The 17,206-nt window shown below is 43.2% G+C and overlaps 1 protein-coding gene across 2 annotated transcripts in view; it reads right to left on the reverse strand.

Moving 5' to 3' along the window:
• The window catches only part of atp1a3b (ATPase Na+/K+ transporting subunit alpha 3b), a 51,200-nt gene extending 34,684 nt beyond the window's left edge, over window positions 1-16,516 (reverse strand). For both annotated transcript variants that reach the window (XM_061777951.1, XM_061777950.1), the window contains exon 1: window positions 16,017-16,516. In XM_061777951.1, the coding sequence (XP_061633935.1) occupies window positions 16,017-16,022 (6 nt within the window). In that variant the 5' untranslated portion in view covers window positions 16,023-16,516. The remainder of the gene's footprint in view (window positions 1-16,016) is intronic.
• Window positions 16,517-17,206: the final 690 nt, after the last annotated feature.

Raw genomic sequence — 17,206 nt, forward strand, 5'->3', positions numbered from 1 at the left:
GCAATCCAAAAGCCTCGTCGATGTTTACGGCGAGAGCGATGATAGTGTCCAAGTCGGTCGGCAGGTCTAGCGGGACCAAATGATCTTTGACGGCGGGGGATAGTCCTTGAAAAAAATGCATTGAGCAGTGCCCTGTTATTCCACTGACTCTCAGGTGCTAGAATGCGAAACTCAATCGCGTAATCTGACACCCTGCGCTTGCCTTGTTGTAAGGTGACAAGGGAGCGAGCTGCCTCACGATCTGGTGTAGAAAACTGAAAAAATTGCTCCATAGTCTTTACGAAAAAAGCCCACGAATGACACCCAGCGGAATTGCGGCTCCATTCAGCAGTACCCCACGCCTCCGCACGACCAGTCAGGTGGGAAATGAAAAAAGCAATCTTTGCCCGCTCGGTGGGGAAGGCAGCTGCTTGCAGCTCAAAGTGGAGTTCGCACTGAGTGATGAACATCTTAATGTTCCCAGAATCTCCAGAAAACCTCTCCGGTCGAGAGAGCTGTGGGCAGACAGCAGCGGAGGTGGCTGCATGGTAACTGCTTCACATGGAAATGTTGGTACCGTGGCGGTATCGGGTGTTGTGCCAACTGGTTCCTTCTTTTGAATCATTTTCATAAGAACTTAAAACTGTGAGGCCACCTGTCTCATCATATTGTCCTGATGTTCTGATAGTCCCTCTAGATGAAGGTGGAGGGCAGCAAGCTGCTCATCCTGCTTCGAGAGGCGTTGACCCTGCGCTTTAAGGGCTTTGCGCACCAGGTCTGAGTCTGCTGGGTCCATGTAATGGCCAGTTTGTTCTGTCATGAACGGAACAGAGGATAGGACCCAAAAATGCACGACTCCAAAACAAATGGACAGTTCCAAAAAGACAGGTCGGTAGACAGGCAGGCAATCCAAAAAAAGGCAACAGTATCCAAAAACGTGAGGCAAAAAGGCGAGGTCGATAATCGGAACAGGGTCTAGTCTTACTGTGAGTCTTTTACGTGGAAAAAAGGAATGCTGGAACGCGACGACAAAGTACAACGAACTGGCGACGAGAAAGAATGAGACACGAGGTTAAATGCAAGGGGTAATTAGGGTGAATGAGGCACAGGTGGTGAAGATGCTCTCAGGAGCAGGTGTGTATGAAACAGGGGGAAGACAAAAACCGGAACACACACCCATGACAAGTGCTGTTTTAAATATTATTTTGCGACGTGATAGTGGTATATCAAGAGGTGGATATTGTGTATACAGGTATGGCTTGGCAGTGGCCAGCTGGATCCTGCTTCATACCCGGAATGCAAATTTTGTTGTGAAAGCTCATGTTATACAACATGGCATTTTTGATTAGCCATTACTTGGCCTGTGAAATAAAATTGGCTAACTCAGCTAAGTCAACCACAAAAAATGGTTGACGCAAAAATTTTTGCCTCGGTGCAATAAAAAGTATTAATAAAAGCATATTTGCGCCACCCAGAACCGATTAGTGTAGCCCGGAGCCATATGGCCAGTGTCCATGTTTGCCCCACGGGCATTTGTTGCAGACGGACGCACTGCTGGGGCAGTGGAAAAGCATTGCCAAAAAAGACGAATACACTAATACATATGCAACGTACATATAACATGATGTATGAGTGATCTGAATGGTAGTTAGCGGAATTATTATTATTTTTTTTAATATAACCTAAAATAGTAATCACTAGCGGGCTAATGTTAATCGCAAATACTAACTGTTTAGCAAAGGCTGATTTTGTTGTCTCAAATTTTGCACAAAGTTTATACCATACCCTCAATCCCAATATATGCAGTTTAATGATAGTAGTCCAGCCCTCATAAACAAGAATAAAATGGAAGCTTGTAGTTAAAAAAAATAAATACATTTTGGAATTTAAGTTTTTGTTTTTTTTTTATTTTGGGGGGGGGGGTTAATGATAGAAACCCAGCCCTCATAAACAAGAATAAAATGGAAGCTAAAATATATATATTTTTGAATTTAAGTTTTAAAAAAAAAAAAATTGGGGGGGGGGAGAGGGGCGATTACTCGAGTACTCGACGAAATCTCTATAGGATAATCGATTCTATTTAGATTTTATCGTGACAGCCCTAGCTGTTAGATTTACGAATTAATAAAGCTGTTACACCTGTGATACGAAAACTAGTGGCCAACGGTCAGCCGCTCATGAAAACTAGTTGCAGAACACTGCACACTATGCAACAGTTCAGTCGCGTTTGGCCTTATCATTCGGTGTGTGGTGGGCATGACCCTCCCTAAGACTACCCCATTTCAACACAAAGCATAAAGAAAAGGCTATCATAACATCCCTCCACCATCCATTATCTGAGCCGCTTATCCTCACAAGGGTCGCGGGAGTGCTTGAGCCAGTGTACCCTGAACTGGTTGCCAGGCAATCGCAGGGCACATATAAACAAAACAACCATTCGCACTCACATTCACACCTACGGGCAATTTAGAGTCTTTAATTAACCTACCATGCATGTTTTTGGGATGTCGGAGGAAACCGGAGTGCCCGGAGAAAACCCATGCAGGCACGGGGAGAACATTCAAACTCCACACAGGCGGGGCCGGGGATTGAACCCCTGTCCTCAGAACTGTGAGGCAGACGCCCTTTATTTTGTTTTGTAATATAACAAGAGACAAATTATTTTATTGATATTGTCAGCCAGAGCTGCGAGGACAACTTTTTCCTCATATTTTTGAGATTGTAGCGTGAAAGCTGCAGCTGGCTACTAGTGTGGACTGAATGAGCGGCAACAATGAAGAAATTTTGAGGGTAATAACGCATCAGCAACATGTAGTTAAAAAAAAATAAATTAAAAAAAGCACTAGTTTGTTTTTGGACTGGTGAACCTAGTTCAAAATTTTGAATAATGAACTATGAATAGAACAGGGTCATTTTTGGAACGATGAACTGAACTTTGAACTTGTTTGTGTAGAAAATTAAGTTTCCCAACACTGACCCTGTATTATTTCACATTGCAATATATATCGCAGGTTTAAAAAAAATGGCAATGTATATATATTTTTTTTTTTACAATATCGTGCAACCCTACTCTTGACTCAAAGTTTGGCTGGCAACACAAAGCAAAAGATTGACCAAGCGATGGCTCGTACCTCGAAAAGCTCAAGTACAGGCACCGTAAATCAAAGTATTACTGTATTTTTGAATGACATCAAATTCTATGTGTGTGTCCAGGTGCTGTGCACGTCTCTGAATAATGTAATGAGGCTCTGTGTTGTTCCAAAGAGGAAACAGAGACCTGTGCCTGGGATTACAGAGGGTCCTGCAGAGAAAACAGATATATGGACAGACACACAGCTCTGACATAGGGCAATGGCTCCATGTGCCTCTCTGGGTACCTTAAGCTAATTACTCACAACCCCATTACCTGTTGACTTGAAAAACTGGCTTGAAATACCAATAAGTCAGTGCTGCAGGTCTTGCTGTTGCTCGGTTTGCACAGGCTGACATTTTGTGAGAGTAGCCATGGCGACCGATGCCACGGCTACGAGGGTCCTCTGATGGGATACGGGAAAAGTAATAATTCTGCATTCTGCATTCCCTGCTTGTATGAGGCATATTTTTGAGTTGATGTGAGTCATTGTGACGCCTATACTGACTGTGGCGGCAGCAGCACGCATTGCGGCAGAAAGCGAAAGCAACACACAGAGAGCAAAAGAGAGACAAAGATAAGACGTCACTTTTAAATCTGTTGTGTGAAATGTGCCGAGACAAGGCAGTGACTTCACTACACTACACTGCACGCAAGAGCGACATCAACAGAGATCATCATCACAACTGCATTCGTTCCACTTTTAACTTTGCGGCATAACATGCCTGAAACAGGAAGTGCACAGAATGATGCTTTTCATGTAGAATCTCAGTGAGGACGTACAGTAACTGTGGAGAGAAGGGAACAGCACCTCACTTGCGTGTGTTTGTGGTTATGTGTGGTTTGTTTGTTTCTACTTGAATTAAATCAATATGCACTGACCAAGTGACATGCACACTGCACGCTTGTTCTCTTTAATCACAATGAGAATAGGGGCTTTGACTACCTTGGATTGGAGTGAAAATTTACAATATTGTTTTATATTACAGCGGACTTACAAATTTAGTTTGTTTAGTGACCAAGGTCGTAACTCAATTTACTCATTTATCAAATCAATTTTCCCCAATGAAATGAATTAAAATGCCACTAATCCGTTCCAGTCCCTCAAAAAACATCACAATTTGTTTGCTACGTTTTTGAGGAAAGGAAAATAGCACTGTATTGTATAGAAACAAAATAAAACATAATAAAAGAGAATGTAAAGAAATAAATTTGTTTTATTAAGTGTAATTACGCTATGTAATGTAGTATTTGTGTTTTGGATGGTTGCATTTCAATCAATCAATCACTTGTATTTAAGCTTGTGGGACACTGAGGTTGCCTTCTTTTACAGTAACGATGAGCAAACAAACAATAACAGCAAAAACTAGGACAGCAAACGAAAGACATTAGCTAAATCATAAAATACAGAGAGCAGACAAAATGCCTAAGGGAGGGGAGGGAAGACAATTTCATAGAACATTGCAGGGAATTCCAGGACATAGGGGCACTAACACTAAAAGCAGGTAAACCAAGATTGGTATAAGCTTGAGGGGTTGTGAAAAGAAGCAACTCATTGGAACAGGTTTGGTAAACACAACATGCCAATCGAGCATGTTGGCGATATACAAGGGCTGTTTACCAAAGTGTCTAGTGTGAGTTGTGGCCTACAGCAGCTTTTTGCGAAAGTTCCCATTTTGTGTTTGACTCTTTGTCCCATTCAGTATATGGCTGAATGTGCTTCTGCGACTATGGCTCTCCTTGTCCACATGTGAGGGCATTATAGTTACCTTAATTGTGCCATTGGTTTTCTTACTTCACTCGGGCGTATCTAATGCTTGCTTGTCCCACAAATTTTGGCTCGCAACACAAAGCAAAAAATAAAGAAATTTTTAAAATAATCTACCAAGTGAAGGCTTCTACCTTCAAGTAAATACTAAATTGGGGCACTCACAAGTAAAGGTACAACTGTGTTTTTAACAGGATGGGAACATTTCATTGAATAACTCCTTTTTCGAACTCTGTGTCATATGGAGCAGAATAATCCTGCCCAGGAGATGCGGGTGAGACTAATAACTTTCCATTGCTGGCGTCACGTCGTCTGTATTTAGATACTACTGTATGTTCCTCAGCTTGCTTTAGCCATGTTGTGTGCTCCACGATTCTTTGATTAATCGACATCTAATTCCACACAGTCATCTGCCTTCTCAACTGAGGTAGTCAAGGCTCGAAATATTTTTCTTTTTCTCTAAGGAGCAGTTTTGCTAATCATTTTTTCATTTGAGGAGCAACTTTCTAATTTTGAGGAGCAATTTTTTTGCAGATTAATCGCACAGGGACCTGAAGCAAGGGTTTTAGAAAACAACAAAAATACGACAACGTAATGGGGGAACTGCAGCTATCAAATATTTTAGTAATTGAGTATCATCCCAAACCCTCTTCTGTTTGGGGAAATAACCCATTTTACCTGTTATTCCTCTTTGACCACATTTGCCACCTTTTTCACCTACATGACTCAAAGTGTAGCCACTTACAGATCAGGTGGTTGTATATGTATATGTCACACACTGACGAGATTAAGCAAACCTTTTAAGTACCCTGTATGTAAGAAACGTCAGTCTTGGTAAATTTCATTAATTTCATTACGACAGTTAGGAACCCTCATTATAAAAACAGGCCCCTCTGAGTCGAACAAATGATCAAATAAAAGTAAAGTCTTTGCTATTTTGTTTTGTTTTCAAATTTAATTGAAGAATTGAAGACGTTTGTCTGCTACAAGGAGTAACAGACAAACTTCTTGCTCACAGTAACATTTTGCAAGTATCATATCTCGAGTCACTGTAAATCGAAACTGTGGCATGCCATGGTCATGCTCTACCTCCTCAAAAAAATGGTGCGACCAAATCGTGTGCTGGTCGCACCAGTGCTACCAAATCGTGTGCTGGTCGCACCAGTGCTACTAGTGGAAAAGATAGTGAAGAGCCCTGTGTGTAAGAGAATTTCTCCATCTGGTGATCCTGTTAGTTTCTGTGTGTGTGCGTGTGTGCGTCTGTGTATGCGTGCATTCGTGTGTGATGTCATTGCATGCGTGCAGAGATGTGTGACCTTGCAAGGGTATCGGGCCATCTGCTGTTCCTTGCAGCAGGAGAGCATGCCCTCTGGGACATAGTGGGGGGGCTCGAAGGGGCGGCGGGTTTAGCGGTTGGGATTAGTGATACACTGGATTAGCCCACTTTTACGTGGACAAACAAACACACATTTTCAATACCGTTATACAGTCACTAACAAATTCGTAATTAGGATAGGATAGGAACGTGTGGCATTTTCTAGTAAAATTAATTTGTCTCGTTGATAGTTAATCAAGTGCATTGGACAGCAAGGTAGCCTAGTTGTTAGCACGTCTCCCTCCTCTTAGATTAATTGAATTTAATTAATTCTATCACCCATATTGTATTTGGCATTAAGACCTTTTCCTACATTTTATTTCCTGTTGTTTATTGTTACACTTTCCCTATTTGCCTTTTGCGGCGGCATAAAAATCAAAGAAAAAGCAAATTGCTGCCTTTTAGATAATCACTTAGCTGAAGATTTGCCCATGTCACGCATGACGTCCCATCTTTTTTGGAACGTGTTGCAGCCATCAAATTCTAGTTCATGATTATTTGCTAAAAACAATTAAGTTTCTCAGTTTGAACATTAAATATCTTGTCTTTGTAATGTATTCAATTAAATATAGGTTGAACATGATTTGCAAATCATTGTATTCCGTTTGTATTTATATTTAACACAACGTCCGAACTTCATTGGAATTGGGGTTGTATTTCAACATCAAATAGCTTTTCAGTAGTAAAAAAAATAAATAATAATAATTATATATATATATATATCCATCCATTTTCTGAGCCGCTTCTCCTCACTAGGGTCGCGGGCGTGCTGGAGCCTATCCCAGCTATCATCGGGCAGGAGGCGGGGTACACTCTGAACTGGTTGCCAGCCAATCGCCGGGCACATACAAACAAACAACCATTCGCACGCACAGTCACACCTACGGGCCTAGAGTCTTCAATGAATGCATGTTTTTGGGATGTGGGAGGAAACCGGAGTGCCCGGAAAAAACCCACACAGGCACGGGGAGAACATGCAAACTCCACACAGGCGGGGCCGGGGATTGAACCCCGGTCCTCAGAACTGTGAGGCTGACGCTCTAACCAGTCGTCCACCATGCCGTGTCTGTATGTATGTATGTATGTATGTGTGTGTGTGTGTGTGTGTGTGTGTGTGTGTGTGTGTGTGTGTGTGTATATATATATATATATATATATACACACTTTTTTTTTTACAGTGCCATACAGCAACAATGCTCAGGGTTAAGTGGTCTTTTACTGTACATGTTTGAAAATAAGGTTCGACAAATGCTATTTTATAGAATTGGGTTAAGTCAAGTCAAGGTTCTTTATGATTAGCACATGTGTAAATGTTAACTATCACATTTTCTCTGCACCGAATCGAATCGAGAATCATATTGATCCCATACTGAATTGAATCGTTCCGCCAGTAAAGATATTGTTTTTCAATCGAATCGTTACCTGTGTATCTAGATATGTATCGAATCGGCCACGTGCCAGAGATTCCCAACCCTAACGAAAACCAGCACGTATTTATTTTTTTTCCCCCTCTCTGACTTACTGTTTGGACAATTCTTAATAGCCTCAGTAAGAAAGTGACAGTAAGAAAGTGGAAAATATCCTAGTCTTCACTCAACCTACCACGCATATTTTTTGGGGATGTGGAAGGAAATCTGTGTGCCCGGAGAAAACCCACCCAGGTACAGGGAGAACATACAAACTCCACAGGCGGAGCCAGAATCTGAAACCCTGTACCCAGAACTGTGAGGCAGATGTGCTAAGCAGCCATTTGCTAAAATCATTAAGTTCTTTTTTTTTTTATCATTAACGTACACACAGCACCCCATATTGACAGAAAAAAAAAAAAGAATTGTTGAAAGTTTTGCAGATTTATTAAAAAAGAAAAACTGAACTATGAAACAGCCGTAAGTAGTCACCGTTTGCTGTGACACTCATATATTTAAAGTGAGCTCCAATTGAAATGACAAATACAGTGGAACCTCGGAATTCAAACATAATTCGTTCTTGTGACGTGTTCGAAGTCCGATATTTTCGACCTCCGGAACCTTTTTTCCCATAGGAAATAATGTAAATGAGTTTAATCCGTTCCCAACCTCCAAATACAGTAAATTCCTATTTTAATTCCTATTTATGTAAAAACATGTACACCCTGTATTTAAACAATAAAAAATGCATATTAATCGTAAACATAATAATTGTAAAATTTAAATCAACTGAAATGTGTATCATTTACGTTTTTGGTTGCGGTGTGATGGCATAAGTGGATGGATGTGGAGGGAGGGAAGGAGGAAGGGTTATTCTTGAGAAGGGGAGCCACCCTCCATGATTTGACTGGGTAATTCTCCTCCTGGGCTTTTTTCCCTTCTCTGTCTCTTTACTTCAACCGGATCTCTCTCTGAAGTAGCTTTCTCTTTCTCTTTGAGAAAAATGCTTTGTAATGCTAGTCACTCCTTTGGCAACACTAGATGCCTTGATTGCATCTTTATTCTTTAGGATAGTCGAAATTGTCGACTTAGCCATACGATACTGGTTAGCAAGATCCGTAACACGCACACCATTTTCATAATTAGCGATGATCTCCTTCCTAAAATCCACTGTGGTTCGCACCACTTTCCTTTTTTATTTACTGTTGGTAGCACTGCTGTCTTTCTTTGGGCCCATGGCTAAGAAAATTGTACTGGAAAAACAAAAAAATAATCTTGAGAAGCACTCGCAAATGTGATGAGAGTGTTCACGCTATGACTGTCTGACTCGAAATGGGCAGTGGCTCGTCTCGGCTACCGTCCCGGGTGCGTTTGGCATCGCTCGGCTTGACTCGGCTACCCATTCAACGTGCGTTTGGCTTTGCTAGGGTGTTCGGGCTGTGAGAATCTGGTCGAACTTGGACGCATTTTTTACTCAGATTTTTTTGGTCGAAGTCCGATTTGTACGAGTCACGAGTCGTTCGAGTTCCACTTACATTTAATTTTACAACTACTGATCTCTACTACGGAAATACAGTGGTATATATTTATAATTTATTTATGTAAGTAAAAAAACAATTTTGTTTAGACACAGTCACTGCCATGTTTTAGCGTGCGCAAAGAATTCTGGGAATGATGACGTAGAATGGCTGTTGTAAAATTGTTCCTTGCTGCTCTCTACAGAGCTAAGCTAACCACTTGCGAACAAGTTTTATCGTCAGCGGAAACCGTTAAAAATGCCATACTGCGCATTTTTTTTTCTTTTTATTCTTTCCTCATAAGGAGCCTAAATGGCCGCAAGTGACAAGCGAAAGCCAAGCAAAAAGACGCAAAAGACAGGAGGCGCTGGCCACGTACCTTGATCAGCCCATTTTAGCAGTAACTACAAATACACCACTGAATATAAACAACTCGAGTTTCTTCACACCCGTCATCTTCATCCTCATTTCTTGTGTCTTCCTCACTCTCCTCATTTCCCTGATCACAATCTGGCTCGAACTGAAATGGCTGAACATCGTTCATCGCTGCCAGGGGCTGCTCTTGTGGCTACTGCTAAAAACTCCAGGCGTCACTACCCAGAATGCACTGTGACGAAAATACAATGGCGGCCTATGTTGAAATTTTGTTTTGTAAAAATATATGTCTGGAAATTATTACCGAAAGTTGTATCTTATTGTTACGTTACTCAAGTCAAAAGAGATCATATACCAAACATTTCTTCCATCCATCTGTCCATTTCTTCTGATCATCCTTGAGATGGTTCTACACCTTCATTGGAGTCCAGCTGTGTTTGATTATACTGATTGGACTTGATTAAGAAAGCCAGACACCTGTCTATATAAGACCTTACAGCTCACAGTGGATGTCAGAGCAAATGAGAATTATGAGGTCAAAGGAACTACCTGAAGAGCTCAGAGACAGAATTGTGGCAAAGCAAAGATCTGAGGCCAAGGTTACAAAAACATTCTGCTGCACTTAAGGTTCCTAAGAGGATAGTGGCCTCCATAATCCTTAAATAGAAGACGTTTGGGACGACCAGAACCCTTCCTAGAGCAGGCCGTCTGGCCAAACTGAGCAATCGGGGGAGAAGAGCCTTGGCGAGAGAGGTAAAGAAGAACCCAAAGATCACTGTGGCTGAGCTCCAGAGATGCAGTCGAGAGATAGGAGAAAGTTCTAGAAAGTCAACCATCACTGCAGCCCTCCACCAGTTGGGGCTTTGTGGCAAAGTGGCCCGACGGAAGCCTCTTCTCAGTGCAAGACACATGAAAACCCGCAGGAAATTAACTTAAATGATTTTAGCAAATGGCTGCATTATCACAAAGAGTGACAATTTTAAGGGGGTGTGAATACTTTCCGTACCCACTGTAGCTCTCCAAGTACCACTATTATGACCAACATTAAAATATATTAGCGTAGTAGGCCTAAGTGTTCATCGAAAAGGTAAGTAAAAGTGCATTACCCCTCAAAAGTTTGTGGACACTTCTGCATTCAGTAGCATGAGAAAGTGTTTCAAAACTTGACTGACAGTCTATATTTATTAATATTTTTGTAATTTGTAGGCCACTGCAACTGATAGACAAACAGGATGAAGCAAGCACTTTTTTCCTGTACTGAATTTTCGTGGTGGGCGACTGGTTAGCACATCTGCCTCACAGTTCTGGGGACCGGAGTTCAAAACCCGGCCCCGCCTGTGTGGAGTTTGCATGTTCTCCCCGTGCCTGGGTGGGTTTTCTCTGGCCACTCCAGTTTCCTCCCACATCTCAAAAACATGCGTGGTAGGTTGATTGAAGACTCTAAATTGCCCGTAGGTGTGAATGTAAGTGTGAATGGTTGTTTGTTTCTATGTGCCCTGTGATTGGCTGGCGACTGGTTCAGGGTGTACCTCGCCTCCCGCCCGAAGATAGATGGGATGGGCTCCAGCAGCCCGCGACCCTAGTGAGGATAAGCGGTAATGAAAATGGATGGATGAATGGATGAATTTTCCTGAATTGGTTCCAATCCGTCAAACTGAGTTACAGGTACTAAAAAAAGTGTGTTTTTGACGGCCAAGTATTGCGGTAATTTTCTAGTCGGCTACCGGTATAGCATGCAATCTTACACTAGAACTACCAAAATGCCTGCCTATATAGTTGTCCTGCTAGTATGCCAACGCTGTCCTACTCTTGTCCAAAAATGTGATACGTAGTGAAAGGCTGTAGTAAAAAAGAAATTTATTAGTCAAAGAAAGTGGTTCTACTAGTGTGCCCTAGTCGTTCTACAAGTGTGCTGAATTGTCTTTATAGTGATGACAAAGAGCGCAATAGTACCTAGACCTTAAGATGAATATCAAAGATATAGAAACAAATGCTCAAATGGCTTTCCATAGGCTAAGCCTTAGTCGCTTGGGGAGGCTTTGTGACACACCTTGTCTTCAAACACATTCAAACATTCAGCATGCAAACATCTCCAGGCCAACACCTCAAATCAGTCATGTCCTTGTTGTCACGCAACGTAGGTTTACTAACACGTTCTCGAGGTAGCCACTGTTTCCATGCCTCACGGTAAAGTAAAGCTTTACAAAGCGAAACAAGACAGCGCTGACCTTTACATTTAATTAGCATTACATAAACTATCACAGAGCACTGTTAGCATGGAAACTAGCAGTATTTATTTTTGCTGACTGTCTTTCAGTAGAGGACAGTGCCCTAAAGTGCAGCGATATTGTTTGACCAGAGACCCTCAAGAGGCTTGGAGACAACGGGGCCTTGACTTTAACTAACCGCCATGCCACAGGGTCCAAAGAACCTGGATGTAGTCTTAGCTGTGTGACCATTCTCAAATTGCAGAAGTCATGAATTGGCAGACTCTGGTCCAGATCTAAACCCTGAAGACTTCCTGGACAGATTTACAGCATATGAGATTATAAATTCTTATAAATTAACCCACGTGGATTGACAGTAGTCTTATTATATTTTAACCCACCCATACTGTCTGCCAGCTTTACCAGTCATTGCGGTACAGTAGTAAACCAATCTCATGTATTGTTACTACTCCCACATGACATTTGACAGCCAATACAATGTTTTTTTCAGAGCATCTTTGAGAGTGGAGTATGTGGGTGCATACCAGGCAAGCCTTGAGATAATGGTACATTTTAAAACAGTAAAATAGCAAACAATAATATAGGTTAAATTATTTATCCATCCATACATTTTCTATAGCACTTGTCTTCATTAGGGTTGCTGGTGATCTGGAGCCTATTCCAGCTGACTTTGGGCAAGTACACCAACTTGGACTGGTCAGCCAATTGCAAGCCACATATAGACAACCATTCACACTCAAATTCACACCTAACATGCTTTGGGACAGGTTGTTTATATATAAAATATTGGATATAAATGTAGTAGTAATGTAGTAATGTATATACAAATGTAGTTTGACAAAATGTTTACACTGTTTCCATTGACAAGAGTATACAGTGTGCAGCATAAAGTCACTCATCAGTAGTGAAAATTCTTGTGACTGAAAATTTTGCAGTCTAAATTGTAGCTTTTGTGTGTCAATGGTACCTTGACTTACAAGTTTAGTTGTTCTGACCACACACATAACTCAAAACACTTGTATCTCAAATCAGCGTTCCCCATTGCAATGAAAGGAAATGCCATTTGTCTGGTCTAGCGCCACATTGTGCTCTGCTAGTGTCTGCTGCTTAGCCACCAGGGAGCAGTATTACACAAACAGATACAAATGAAGAAGACTTTCACAACTATGTGACTTAGTAAGCTGCAGAAGTCGTTTTCTCCTTAGGATAAATAATATATGCCTGTGAGTATTGTTATATTGTCTGCTACATGTGTTCCTGCAGTGTTTGTGTTCAAATAGCTGTTACTTAAATTTTTATAACATGATGCAATTTGATCGCCCATCTATGGCATTTTGCATTGTGTGTTAGCATTAAGCTAGTGGATGTTAGGGACTGGACTTTAAGGCAAAATTATGTTGTTGTTTTAAACACAACATGTAATTTCTTGGTTTTAGGTTTAGTTTGACAGTAAACTTCAACTAGACATGACAAACAGCTTGAAGCTTTTCTTTTGACTGCTTGTTGTGATACAAGTTGTATTCGCTGCCACCATCTAGCGATTGTACTTCCAAATTTTGCTCAAAAGACATGGTCTTAAATGACAAATATCTTTGTGTGCGCACATTGACAACTCTCATTTGCATGTGTGGGAGTATTTAGTTCAGCAGTACAGTACTACAACTCTGGAGTAAACCGTAGACCCCTGTAAAGGTCTTGGCATGAACTCATACACCTGTAATTGTGCCTAACGGTTTTGTAATTTAAACTGTAGCTTTGGTCTGTACTTAACTCTCATTTGCAACCAATGGCTCTTGTGCGTGGGTGTATTTAGTTTAGTAGTACAGTGCGCCATATAAAATATTGATTCTGAAAGGAAATTCAAGGTTTTCTAACGAATCTGTTGTAGCGTACTCATTTATGCTGCTCACTGTGGTTACTGGATGTATTTTTCTTATTTTCAGCCACTTGAGGATGCTTTATTTTAGATTGTATAAGCTCTTTATTTAGGTTTTAATTGAACAGCACTGGCCTATCGGTTTGGTCCAGTGCGGCAGGTGCAGTAGGGAGGGACGTGCACCACTCTGCACCAAAGCGAGGGATGGGCCTCTGCAGAGGCTGCACGCATCCATCTCTTAAACGAGCACCCACTTCCACGAACGCACATGGTGGCGCTCTTCACTGGGGGCTGAGGGGCTCAACATTCTTTTGAAGCCATTATGACCTTCTGTCAAAGGCTGCAATACCACCACTTCTACCTTCATCACTTAAATCCACAATTTCTGCCTCATCCAGAGACCAAACCCTATGAAGATCATCCACCTGACCCCCTTCCCCATCCCATCTGTCCTCCCTGATTACCCAGCCCCCACAATGCACTGCGATGAGGAAACAAAAGCCATAGTAATGTGAGCACAAGGGTCATTATCCTGTAACAGGATATACAGCAGGGCAGCCCCTCCCCAGCCAACTCGTATAAATCCCTCTCGCTACACCTGCACTTGTGTCCTTCCTCTCTCGCCATCCATCCCACCGCCCTCCTTCGAACATCCATGTCAGATATGTGAAGGTGAAAAGCACTCCCAGCATGCAGCGGTGAAAAAAAAGCAGAATTGACCCTTCTTTTTTTTTTTGACACGTGCTTAAATGAACGCTCCGGCCTATCGCGGCTCTGTGCTGGGAATTTCCACAAGCGAGGCCCCGCCCCCGCTTTGACGCAGAACGCACGTTGCATGCGATGTGCCCCCTATGGCCTTGGGAAAAGGACAGCTGGCGCACCACATTCGCCAATGACACAAATCCACACCACCCAATGCGGGGAAATGCATACTCCCCTCTATAATGTCTATTAAATGTTTAATCTATAATCTAATCTATAATGTCCATTGTTTCTTCCCCACTACATCTATCCCTTGCTTGACCGGATTTTACTCCAACAAGGAGCCGGTTTTAAACCCACGAACCCCCCGTTTGACGCAGCGGCCCATCACCTCCCTCTGCAGGGACACTGCAACGTGCAAGGGGGGGACCCGTCGACTGCCTGCTGTCACTGCAATGACGCCTGTCCTCTTCTGGTGTGCAGCGTCACGCCATTGCACTGCATCCCGAATTGATGCAGTGGTGCACACACACCCACACACACACACACACACGCACACATTGCGCAATAGTTCGCATCTGAGTTTATTTACATACGCCGTGGCTGATTTTTTTTTGCCTGTGGTGTTTTTCTCAGCAAATCACACGAGCCTAACAGTACCCATCTTTTTTTTTTTTTTTTTAAATCCTCACTATGTGTGCATGTAGTGGGGGTAAATATATTCACTTCTGGCGATTAGCACATCTCTGTTATGTCACAAATTAAAGGGGAAATAAGCTGGTGAGGCGCTTATTCCCAGTAACCGCATTATGACGCATGGGTCACCGAGGGGTGCCGGGGGATGAAACAGCATGGGGTTTGAGTGAGCTCGGTGTGGGGCTTGAGAAGGAGGTGGGTGGGTGGAGGGCAGGACTGAGTGATGGGTGTGTGGGTGGCATGGAAAAAAGGGGTACAAGATGGAGGTCATGGCGATAAAGCCTTTCATGTCCTCTAGTACTCCTAACACCACTCTTTTTACTTGAAATAAGGGGTAAAAACATGGCTGAAACATGTTCCCCCACCCTATCCCCCCTGTTAAGCTAACCTAAAATGGCTGGCAAGGTTACTGGCAAAAGTGAGGCCTGTGATGAGACACACAGAGGACACTGGGCCCTAGTCTTCTTTGGGACTTTGAGCAACACTTTCCATCATTTAAATGGTAACCGCCCGTTTGTGTGTGTGTGAGTCGGCAAAAGCTAATCATAATAGTAACACCGTAAACCGCCATTTGAGGGGAACAAAGCTCGAGTGAAAATCGCAAAGATGAGAATGAAAGCATCATGGTGGCTTCGATTGCTTTTGTCGCAGTGTGGCTGGAGGGAGTTCCGCATTACAGTCAATGTCACTCAGCCATACGTAGGACTTCCACTCAGGGAAAAAATGAAATGACATCGCGTTTCTTTTGGACTTCTAAGCCCCTCCACACACACGCACGCACGCACACACAGACACAGACACACACACACACACACTCCTCACCACCTCCCGGTTTTATGTCTGGAGGTGGTGTGGCAGACTATCCCTCGCTTCTCAGGCCGTTTCTGGTGAGCGTTAATACGGGTTGGGGGCGGAGGGGGGGGGGGAGGGGGGTCTGGGTGTTAGCGGACTGACGAATGCTTACCCCCATGTTGGCGCAGTCACTCTTGTCCTCTTCGCAGGTGATGCACGGTTTGAGAGGTGTGCCCTCTCAGATGGAACGGCGTTACAACGTCTTGTGGTGAACAGGAAGAGGGGGGAGGGGAGGAGGAGGGTAGATAGATAAAATGGTGGTACGACACGTCTTCAAGGGGGAATGCAATAGAGGCTTAAGGTGAATGCGTCACCGAAAAGGTTGCCCTTCCGTAACTGGTTCACGCGAATTAAGCTTGGCGAGAAAAAAAAACCGTCTACGACCACGCCAGTCGCGGTTTGCGTGCCTTGTTTTAAAAGAAACGTCGCGGTCTCAAGCGGAGCATCACGCGGGGATGTAACACTCGCCTGAAAGGACCGGCGTCACTAACTCGCGAGCCCCACCACTCCCCTGTTGGGCGCTGGTATCCCTCCGCGACCCGGTAACAGCGGTAATAGCTTGCCGGAGTACCCCTCTCGCGCCGCACCACTCCGCCTGTGAAAGAAGCGCCGCCCTGAGCGAATGGCTAAAAAGTCGGCTTGTTAATTTACATACCTCCCACCCATCACCACCACCGTCGCCAATGAGCAACGCACTTTTTTCCAGTGCTCGGTCTGCTGTCCAATCGAGACACTGAGCGTCTTTTCGCTGACCACCAATGGGCGTCAACGTTGTCTTTGCGCCGTCGAATTGGGGGCGAGCTTGGCCCCTCCCGCTTTACTGCAGAATTCAGCGGCCAGCTAGCCGAACCGCTATTTGTAGACAGCGCAAGGTTTTAAGTAGAAACATGACGAGAAAAGGTTACTTGCAGTTGTTGAGCTTTTAAGTTTTTCTTCTCTTGTTGCATGACAAGCAGCAATTGTGTTCTATTTGGCATGTCCATGTGTCAACCGGTGAGACACTAAGCCCGTGTGTGTGCGTGCGTGCGCGCGCGCGCGCGTTACGGATGCATCAGTGCACTTTAGCAGCAGCAGGAGAGCCTCACTATGCAGAGTCAGCATTTACGTATAAATTATTCATTGCTGTAGTGTAGGAACCTATTTCCTACAATCCACTTTTTATAACGTCATACATTCATGAAATCGAATACGATGCAACGATGGGACATTTTATTTTTTGTTAACCTTCATATTTTTGTTAAGCAATCTCTACGGCGGCAGCGGTTAGCACATCTGCCCAAAGGTTCTGAGGCTGAGAGTTCA

Source organism: Phyllopteryx taeniolatus, chromosome 6 (genome assembly GCF_024500385.1).
Source record: "Phyllopteryx taeniolatus isolate TA_2022b chromosome 6, UOR_Ptae_1.2, whole genome shotgun sequence".
Taxonomy (NCBI): domain Eukaryota; kingdom Metazoa; phylum Chordata; class Actinopteri; order Syngnathiformes; family Syngnathidae; genus Phyllopteryx; species Phyllopteryx taeniolatus.